The 10728-nt window shown below is 41.8% G+C and overlaps 5 protein-coding genes across 5 annotated transcripts; 4 read left to right on the top strand and 1 right to left on the bottom strand.

Annotated features, from left to right (window-relative positions):
* Window positions 1–6732: 6732 nt before the first annotated feature.
* Window positions 6733–7412, top strand: BT62DRAFT_928921 (uncharacterized protein; the record flags this gene model as incomplete). The annotated part of the gene is made up of 1 exon (XM_043185597.1): window positions 6733–7412. A coding segment is annotated over exon 1 (193 nt), but the record flags the coding sequence as incomplete, so codon positions are not given.
* Window positions 7413–7611: 199 nt separating this feature from the next.
* Window positions 7612–8343, top strand: BT62DRAFT_1002443 (uncharacterized protein; the record flags this gene model as incomplete). Its single annotated transcript, XM_043176854.1, has 1 exon — window positions 7612–8343. The coding sequence occupies one exon, from the start codon at window positions 7612–7614 to the stop codon at window positions 8341–8343; it is 732 nt and encodes a 243-aa protein (XP_043043601.1).
* BT62DRAFT_1073463 (uncharacterized protein) lies at window positions 8066–8846 on the top strand. Its single transcript, XM_043178937.1, has 3 exons — window positions 8066–8586; window positions 8632–8685; window positions 8747–8846. The coding sequence occupies exons 1-3, from the start codon at window positions 8356–8358 to the stop codon at window positions 8753–8755; spliced, it is 294 nt and encodes a 97-aa protein (XP_043043600.1). The 5' UTR covers window positions 8066–8355; the 3' UTR covers window positions 8756–8846.
* Window positions 8847–8973: 127 nt separating this feature from the next.
* BT62DRAFT_839897 (uncharacterized protein) lies at window positions 8974–9381 on the top strand (the record flags this gene model as incomplete). Its single annotated transcript, XM_043182437.1, has 1 exon — window positions 8974–9381. A coding segment is annotated over one exon (408 nt), but the record flags the coding sequence as incomplete, so codon positions are not given.
* A 454-nt stretch (window positions 9382–9835) lies between these two features.
* On the bottom strand, window positions 9836–10480 carry BT62DRAFT_623458 (uncharacterized protein). Its single transcript, XM_043181652.1, has one exon. The coding sequence runs from the start codon at window positions 10376–10378 to the stop codon at window positions 9995–9997; it is 384 nt and encodes a 127-aa protein (XP_043043598.1). The 5' UTR covers window positions 10379–10480; the 3' UTR covers window positions 9836–9994.
* Window positions 10481–10728: the final 248 nt, after the last annotated feature.

Below are 10728 nucleotides of genomic sequence, written 5' to 3'. Positions count from 1 at the left end.
GGAACATTGTCTCTCCCTTCACAGCACACAGCAGCACAATAGGAGAGTGACCGACTGGGTGCTGAGCTAAGCATTCCCACAGTCCTAAGCACTGGTCTAAGCATTCTGATTAAACAGAGATAGGGGTCATTTCTGAGAAAAAAGAAAAGAAAATAAAAAAAATCGTAACAGCTTTCACCTCTATTGCAGATGCTATAGGTGCTGTGATCTTAGACTCTACAAAGAATTTGATAGATGGTGCTATTGTTGTGAGGTGCTTAGATAATGCAGTTGTTGTGCTAGCTGTCTTTGCACTTCATGTATTGATAATTCCATTTCTTTTCTTGTTGTCTAGAATATGGATTGTACAGCATTAATTCCTCCTTGCCATATGATAGCCTTACTATGTGCCTTGGTTCTTCAAGCTTTAAGCTTTGATTTCTGTGTTAGATGTAGAAATAGTATGATATACACACATTCACTTACTTATTTGATATTCCTTTCTTTTTCAGCATGTCACACTGTTCCACACATCTTAGCTTTCAACCATAATGCTGAGATATGAGTACCTTCTATACATATCTATTCTTAACTGTATTTACTTATTACCTATGTAATAATATTATGATATTTTATCCTAGGTAAACAACACAGCTTTCAACTATAATGCTGAGATTAACATTACAACATTTTATTTTAGTATCCATTCTCTTCTGAAACATTTTTCCTTGTTCACCATGTCTGCACTCCTACCTCATTAACTCCAACAGATTATGGGCCCTGCTACCAGCATGTCCATAATAACTGAAATAAAGCTAGTTAACACAATAAAGCTTGTGGATGATGAATCAAACTGGATAGCATTTTCAGAGAAGCTCACCACCAAGTTCATGGACAAGAGCCTTGGCTGGCATCTCTGAGAAACAACTCACATACCCCTGCACCCTGTCAAGCACAAGAGAAACTTTTACTGGTCCTTCAATACTGTATTTTCACATTCACTCTCAGATAATGATCTAGATAAGCTGGAGGATAAGCTGAAGAAATATGAGCAGAAAGAAGCAAAGATGCATAATATTATTTACAAAGCTATTTCTGATTCTACTTTCAATGAGATCAAAGGTGAGGCAACAGCTGCTCTCATCTGAAAGAAGCTTATTGCTGTCATGACTGGCAAAGGCAATCTTATGCAAGAGCATCTCCTTACTCAGCTTGAAAATATGGCATGCCCTAATGAAGGTAATATATATGAACATCTTGCCAAAATAAAAGTCCTTTGTGAACAAATTGAAGAGATGAGTATAAAGATTGAAGACAATCAGTACACTTCAATGATCCAAAAATCACTTTCACCTTCCTATGATCATATCTATTGCACTCTCTCTGCTGCCAGCAAGTTTACTGAAAAGACTCTGACATCAGACATTCTAGTTGCAGCCCTGCATGAAGAATGGGATGAGAAGATGGCATTGAAGGCTACTGCCAAAAACATAACAATGTCTGCTCAATAGCAGAGCAAAGAGAAGGGCCAGAGCTCTGAAGAGAAGTCAAAGAAAAGACCTGATTGATCTCATCTCAAATGCACAAACTCAGCATGTGATAAAACTGGCCATCTCATTGCAGATTGTTGGTGTGAAGGCAGTGGAAAGGCAGAACAAGGCCCAGCTTCAAAAAAGAATAAAGCTAAAGGAAAGGAAAAGGCAAAAGAGTCAGCATCTGCAGCTATTGATAAAAGTGATGATGAATATGTTATCACCATCATAGCTGATGATAATGATCACAAGAATATGACATTGATATGTACATCTGACTATAGAGCTGAGAGTGATGTCTATGTGGCAAAACAGGAGAACATTATGGCATTAGCAGATTGTGAAGCATCAAAAGCATACTCATCTGAATGTCAGAGGTTCAAAAACTATACCAAAATTGAACCAAAGCCCATCAAAGCTGTGAATGGCCAAATTTTCTATGCAATAGGAAAAGAGGATCTTCAACTATCACTTCCCATGGGAAAGAGACAGAAACCCACTATTGTGAGTTTTCAAAATGCATATTATGCACCAAAAATAGCCTACACTCTTATATCACTCTCACAAGTCAGTTGTGCTGGATTTCTCATTCATATCAAATCCTCCAACCACACTATGTACATCTGCACACCATGGCCAGATGCTAAGATCATTGCAAAAATCCCTAAAGCTGATAGCTTATATATAATCTCAACCTCAAATGCACAGCAAACTATAGCAGCCAAACCAGATGTTGCTATGATGGCAGGTAAGCTCAAGGTGAACATCACTGAGCTATATAATATTTGTAGTCACCAAAGTCACATCACCCTTTGCCACATATATATTAATGGCTATATTGAAAGAATCAAGCTTGATCTTAACTCCAAACTAGAATTTTGCAAGAGCTGTGTAAAGGCCAAAGCAAAGCATAAGCCATTCCCAAAACAAGGCTAATATGAATATGTCAAAAATAGTGGTGACAAGGTTGTCAGAGATCTGATAGGCCCAATGTCTGTGGCATCACTAGAGGAAGTCTGCTATGCCTGTATGTTCTATGACCTACACACTCATGAATTGAAATCTGGATATCTATCAAAGAAATCAGATACTCTTGGATTATATAAACATTATAAGATATGGATCAAGGTTCAGTGAGGTGTAGAGATCATCAAAATCCTTGGTACAGATCAAGAGGGAGAATTCACTAGTGAAGAGTTTAGTCAGCACCTCAAATCAAAGAGGACTGTTTGACACCTAAATATACATGATTCCCCACAGTTGAATGGGATTGCCAAACATTCAAATGGCTACATGATGAACATGACTAGAGCTTTCTTAATCAGTTCAGAGTTACCAAAATACCTCTGGGCTAAAGCTCACTAGCATGCTGAATGGATCTATAACTGCACTTCAATAAAAGTGATGCCATCAGGAAAAACCCTATTTGAGATGGCAACCAGTAGAAAGCCTAACATCTCAGGTCTTCACCCATGGGGATGCTAATGCTGGATCCAAGTAAAGGCATCAGAGAAGCTTGGAGAGCATACTATCAAAACTTGCTTTGTGGGTATTGATACTGAAGCCAAGGGCTGGAGAGTTTACTGGCCCAAAAAGCAAAAAGTCAGCATTGAACATAATATATACTTCAACAAGAATGACCTGACTCTGGAACCATTCATAGTCAAGGGGGAGAATGAAGATACTGACTCTATTGTTCCAAAGTCATCAACCACTTCTAAACTCTTCAAAAACCTGCCAGATGAATCACTCACAGAAACTCATCCAAAGCATCCTGAATCTCCACTCACAGACATAGAATCTGATCCTATCTCTCAACTCAGCTGCTCTAAGCAATCTGCAGCCCCAAAACCTGGTCAACTTATACCTCCAGACTTGTGCAAATATTCCATCACAGCTGAAATTGCAGCAACAGCACTTGAAGATGAGTCAGAATCAGATGATGATGATGAACCAGACAGCTACTCACTAGTTGACTATGCTATGATGGTGGATGTCAAATCAGTAACCATGAAGAAGGCACTGAGTGGTTCTGATGAAGGGGAATGGCATGAGTTAATGCTTGCAGAGATAAAGCAGTGCAAGAAGAAGAAAGCATGGGAGATGATGAAAAAAGAAGATGTTCCCACAGATGCAAACATTGTGAGTACAAGGTTTGTCTACTGAATCAAACAAAACAAAACTGGTGAGCCTGAAAAGGCTAAGTCCTGTTTTGTAGCCCAAAGAATCTCTCAGATCTAAGACATTGATTACTTTGACACCTATGCTCCAGTTGTCCATCTTCTCACTCTCCACATCCTACTCTCTATGACCACCTCTTGAAATGCAATTATAGACCAAGCTGATATCAAAAATGCATATTTGCATGCTGACATCACTGAAGAAATCTATATCAAGTTCCCAAACAGATATGAAGAATTCTTCACAATTCTGGAACATCTCAAAGGCCAGAACACTTATGCCAAGCTGTGCAAATATTTGTATGGCATAAGACAAGCAGAACATGGCTGGTACCAGATTCTGAAGACAACAATAATCTCTCTAGAATTCACCATCAGCAATGCAGATGAGGCTGTTTTCTATCAGATCAAATCAGAAACCAAATATACTATTGTCACAGTTGCCACAGATGATTTCACTATTATTGCAGACTCCCAAAATAAATCAGACTGATTCAAATGAGAAATAGGCTCACATTTTGAGCTAGTTGATCTTGAATGCATACATTGGCTCTTAGAGATGCATATCACTCAGAACTGGGAAAGGTGCACCATTAGCATTGGACAGCAAGCCTACATTGACCAGATTGCAAAACAATTTGGAGTTCAGGACATGGCACCATTTGCAATGCTAATAGAAGTGAATCTTGATCTAAACCCAGATTCACCCTCCATATCCATGGAATCTGTTACACTATGTGAAAAAGCACTCTATTGTGAGCTGCTAGGGTCTCTCATGTATATCACAGTTGGATCTCATCCTGAAATCAGCTATCTAGTATCAGTGTTATCACAATTCATGAAAGACTCATATTCAACTCATCTAAAAGCAGGATTTTGAGTTCTTCATTATCTCAAGGGTACACATGATCAACAGCTTGTAATTGGTGGTCCTGGCATCAGTTTTAAGGGCTATCATGATGCAGCATACACCAACTAGCCTAGGCAAAAGTCTATATCTGGATTTGTTCTATTTATAGGTCAAGGTGCTGTTATATGGACATCAAGAAAGCAATCAATTGTTACTGTCTCCACTGGTGAATCAGAATATGTTGGACTCACACCAGCATCAAAGAACATGATATGGCTTCACAAACTCCTCTCAGAGCTCTCCATCTTTATTGCAAACCCTTTCATTTACTCAACAAACTCTACTATCCTCTTCTCTGATAGTCAAAATGCACTTTCTATTGCCAAGGATTCAGTATTCCATGAATGAATGAAACATATTGGAGTTTGGTACTATTTCATTCAGCAAACCATCAAGCAAGACCACATCAGACTGATATACTGCCCAACTGATAACATGGTTGCTGATATCCTCATGAAACTATTGGCTTGTCCAAAATTCAAGAAGTTTGCAGAGGCACTGGGTGTCATGTAAGCAAACCATTTATATTTCAAGGGAGAGTGTTAGACATAGAAATAGTATGATATGCACACATTCACTTACCTATTTGATATTCCTTCCTTTTTCAGCATGTCACACCATTCCACACATCTCAGCTTTCAACCATAACACTGAGATGTGAGTATCTTCTATACATATCTATCCTTGACCATATTTACTTATCACCTATATAGTAATGTTATGATGTTTTATTCTAGGTAAATAACACAGCTTTCAACTATAATGCTGAGATTAATGTTATAATATTTTATCCTAGCATCCATTCTCTTCTGAAACATTTTTCCTTGTTTACCATGTCTGCACTCCTACCTTGTTAACTCCAACATTCTGTACTATGTAAACTCTAATAACAGAAAAATATAAGTAATGATCTATGAAGGAGTGTGAGTGATATAGTAAAGAGCACAATAATAGTACACATATCTCAGTCAGGCACAACATAGGTGAAATGACTGAGGTATATGGATTTTTATAGCCAAGCTATATAGGTGATCAGATAATAACAGAGTGCATATATATATAGTAAGTAAGAATAGGTGATAATCAAAGGAGAGCAGGTGATGATCAAAAGAGTAATAGTATGGATATACATACAGATATCCTCCAACAAACTCTGGGTCCCATTATATCTTCTGCCATTTTAACACCATGATTTATGTGCATTTATTGCCCATACATGAGAGTTCCATCACCTAAGCATGGTGAGCCAGCTCTTGAACTCCAACCACCACTGACTTCAACTTCACTTCCAACACCTTCAGCACAACATCTTGTTAGGCTTAAGCTATATGTGATCAACTAACATGTGATAAACTAATGTGGCTTTGCATTTGAGCCTTCCATCAGAGTCCACTTTATGTGTTGTTTTGTTGATTCTCTGTGCTTCAAGGCTTTGTGTGATTAGCACAAGAGTAGAATGAGGATGTATAAACTTTAGCTTGAAGCTGAGGTGTATCAGTGAGGGTGAGCTCCTTAAATACTGTACAGGGTCTGCTAATAATACTACATACTTATTGTTCAGGTCTCTGTCCTGATGCTCTTTGTCTTGAGTGTCACTACCATACATAAAAGATCAATTATGCATTGTCAAGCAGCATCATTACATCGAAAGACAATGATGGACTTGGCTAGTTGTGATGACTAAGCCTTGTCTCACTGTCTTAAGTGCTTGCTCTAGTGCCCTGACTAAGCATAAATAGGGGTTGATTCAGGCAAAAGAAGAGAAAATCATAACACATCTTTACATGTGGGAAAGGCTATGACTGGCATCTTAATGGTCATAATTTGTTGTTACAGTCACATCTGGTTCTTTCCTGTGTTCCTTGTTGTTTCTTGATATGTCTGGCTTCTCTGGTATTTAATATGTTCCATAGCAATACCTGTGAACAGAGAGCCAGAAATACAGCTCTTGGATACTTGCAAAGGAAGCCTTTTGAGTGCTTATGGTCTTGTCTTCTCCATCATGGTTATTGACAACCACATCAATGGAGCTGGAAATGTTCTCTATTGTTCAGATTGCACTGGCTCATGAAAATGGACCTCTTGAATCCTATGAAGGCCTCATGCCTCAGCATCATCCCTTAGGCCTGACTCTCATCACTGCTTTCAGATATAGGTTCTCTATCTATTGGGTCCTACAAGTATCCTAATCTCTTTACAGTGCAGTCTAAAGCACAATGGACTATGGATTCTATGTGCAACAATTTGTCCCACTGATGAACCTGGATCCTGGAATGCAAGGGATTCCCAACCTCAACATGAGTGTCCCAGCACCATCAACAGTATCACCCCTCATCTCAGATTCAACATTCTTTGACATATTGTGGAATTTTTGCTCCTTCATTAAACATACAGCAGTGATCTATTCTTGCTCACCACAGTCAGTAAAGTGGATCTACTATAGTACTATGCTCCTCAATATGCTCATGCTCTGGATCTTGTACATATTCTCAGTCACAACATTTTCTACTTTTAGATATTTCATCATTTTGCCTGTCCCTTCCCTGATGGATTACTCTGAATTCTTCAGAGCTTGCATGCTGGGTGCCTTTGTTTTGAGTCCTGTCTGGCTTCTGCTTATATGGGTAATTTCACACATGACTATTCCTGTTGATGCTGTCTCAACTAGAGCTCAAAAAGCATGCCATGCACTCATTTTCCAGCTCTTTTTCTTTGCAGCTGTCATTGCAGTTATGATCGCTAACGTCGTGGTCAGTGTAGTAGTGAAGGGAGGCAACATGATGTTGGATAGGATCCATGCTGCTCAGGCTGAGGCAGTGGAGGCCAGATTGATGTGTTCCTTTGGCCTCTCCTGTTGGAATTTAGATGCTGGCGATTCGGAGGAAGGCATATTGGATCCGAAGGAAGGGTATATTCCGTCGTATAGAGTAAGGACAGTGGTGGTTCCAAGTCAAGTCAATAAGGTACAAGTCCTTCTTTACTCTTGATTGCCATCACCATCAGATTTCCCATGCCATTAGAGGCGGATGAAAGCCGGATAGGTGAACATAGAGGTCGAAGTAAGCACAAAATGAGCGAAAGCAACCCCCAATCACCATCTAAAACCCCCCAAAAACACAGAAAACTAATCCCTTCCATCCCGAAATTCCTCAGCCCAACCAAGAAAAAGGGCAGCCTCGATTCAACAGCTGGACAGAGAGCTCGTGGGATCCAGAAGGATCCTGGAAGTAGGCACCAACACGGTACCACCCCATACCCATCTAACACCGCACGTCAAGGAAGAAGCACCACTGATGATAGAAATAGATCCCCCACCCCGAATCCGAACACCCGTGGCCACATCGAAAACCAACACCATGTGACCCTGTTGGGATCGGACACAACCGAGGACGTGTTCTCGGGCCGCCCGGAACCCGTGGAGACCATAACAATAGAATCAATTGATGAAGACCTGGAGGAGGACAACGATGACCAGATGCTCGGTGACCATGACGACACAATACAGTACATTCCCAATAACAGTTGGAACAGCATACAGAGCCTAGAGGGACCACAAGCACTCAAGAGAGCCATAGACGAAGCTCTGGGATGTGCACACCGACTTAAGACTGACCACCAGGACATCCCAAGGATGACTATCGAGAAAACCCGACAACTACTGAACCTATTGACAGGGGAACCGAACTACCAACCAGAGAAGATGGTGAAGGCTCTAGAAACAACACAGAAGATTGCAGAATGACTTGAACGAGCCATGGCAGACATGAAAACAACGACTGCAATGGAGATCAGAGATCTAGGCCATCAGCTACTGGCAAACACACCAGCCATCCCAAAACGGCAAGGTGCCCCAAATGCGACCCAAACTTACACTAGCATAACAAAAAATGACAAAGGCAAAAACCCGACACAAAAGCCACCCACAGTGAACCCCATGGACCCGAACCACCACTCGAGACTAGTATTCCAGTTCCCAGGGGAGAAGGTACATCCACTAGAGCGAAAAGATGCACTCACCTTAGTGAAAGAGGTAAACTTGGAACTTGCAAAACACAACGACTCGAAACACATCTGTGTAACCACGGTGAAGTGGAATGCAAATGACAATATCATCTTAACACTCCGCACTGACCAGAATGCAACAGATCTACTAAGATTTAGTGACCGCATTGCTCCAATCCTCACCCGAGGAAAGGAATGCATTGTGCAGACAACTGCCAAATGGGGGAAACTGCTGCTACATGGTGTCCGAACAGGAGCATATGACTTTGTCATGCCTGGAGCTGAAACCCACATCTACTCTCCGGATGAAATCTTAGAGGAACTGAAAGCTAACAATCCCATTTTCCAGAACCTGTCTCTTGAACTCAAGCCAACATGGGTGCGCCCAGAAAGCGAACTATGGCAGCAAGCATATTCCTCTGTTAAAATTGCCACCTCAGATGAGGAGGCATACAACTATCTGATCCACAAAGCTAAGTATCTCGCAGCCTATGGACGGTCTATAGCAGTGAAGCCATTTGCAGACAGAAAACCCCTGCCACGCTGCCAGAACTGCCAAAGCTTCGGTCACATGAAGAACAACTGCCAGAACGAAACACGTTGCCGCCGGTGTGGAGGGAAACATCCCGAAGAGAAACATAACGAACACTGCGACGGATGCAAAATAGAAGCAGAGGCTGTCAACTGCTACCCCAACGAACTACAGACAGACTGCGACCATATAGTACGATGTGCTAACTGCATGGGGAAAGAGGGACGAGATGATGCACACACTGCAGATGCAAGATGGTGCCCTGAACGCCTATTAAAACTAGGAGAAATTCGTACCAATACACGCCCCTCTAAAAAGGGGGTAAACGATGAATGGAAGACAGCTAAAGATAGGAGAAGCAGGAAAAAACCATCTGACGAGAACAACCCAATGTCGACAGCCCCCCCCGCCACATCAGGCACCAACATCTTCCAGGCTCTCGCCACCCAAATCCATATCCCAGGAGTCGCAGCGACAAGCATGGAAATCACCACAGATGAGACCGAACACAGCGAGACCACAAACGGAAATTCACAATGAGCCAAGACAGACAACAGAGGCTCCCGAATGCACACCGAATACGGTTTTTTCAATTAAATGCTAACAAGAAAAAGGAGACTATTCACACAATTCTCAACAGACACATCAACGACTACGACATATTCTTAGTACAAGAACCCAACTGGGAAAGAATCGGAGCTGATGCCAATGGAACAGTGCAAGGGCCGGTTGGCCACCCTGACTGGACGCCACTACTACCATGCCCATCGTTGAGAAGAAATGACCCCCCACCAAGAGTTATGTCATACATCAAGAAGGGGGGGAAATTCAAGGTGAACGTCCGATCAGATATCATATCTCACCGAGACGTACAGATACTGGACATATCATGCGGAGAAAAAAGATACGTCTTCATCAACATATACAACGACCCGGATCTTTCACGCGACTGCCTCGGATGGCGACTACGTGACCTAAACATCCCCACGGGAGTCCCAGTGACTATAACAGGGGACTGGAACATCCACCACCGACTTTGGGCACACGGTACCATACGAAACTGTAGAACTTTGACCAGAGAGATCGTCCAATGGCTCGAAGAAAAGGGATATACGATACACAACAAGAAGGGAAAGATCACATTTATGCCGCACTCTGTAACACGGGGTAAAGCTTCAGTAATCGATCTAACATGGTCTAACGAGCAGGCGAGAAGAGAGGAAGTGATCAAAGAGTGGGCCATAGACTACAGCAAGTCATATGGCTCAGACCATTTCCCTATCGTCTGGACGGTAGACCCAGAGCTGATAGAGATCGAGAACATTACAGCAACATGCTTCAATTACAAGGCAGCAAAACCAGAGGAATTCAAGGAAGAATACCTAACCCAAATAGCTAAGTACCATGACACTGTCAAACGAATTGCTGATACTTCAAGAATACCATCTACAGAGGAATTAGACAATGCAGCAAATGCGATAATGGACGCAATGGAAGCAGCGGCAGAGGAGACAATACCCCGCAGAAAACCGAGCCCCAAGGCACGACCATGGTGGAACCCCCAACTAGACGAAGTGGCAGATAACATATCCC

The sequence above is a fragment of the Guyanagaster necrorhizus genome (genome assembly GCF_019112545.1).
Source record: "Guyanagaster necrorhizus MCA 3950 unplaced genomic scaffold BT62scaffold_5, whole genome shotgun sequence".
Taxonomy (NCBI): Eukaryota; Fungi; Basidiomycota; class Agaricomycetes; order Agaricales; family Physalacriaceae; genus Guyanagaster; species Guyanagaster necrorhizus.
The sequence above is the reverse complement of the archived record's forward strand: the minus strand, read 5'-3'. Positions and strand labels throughout refer to the sequence as shown.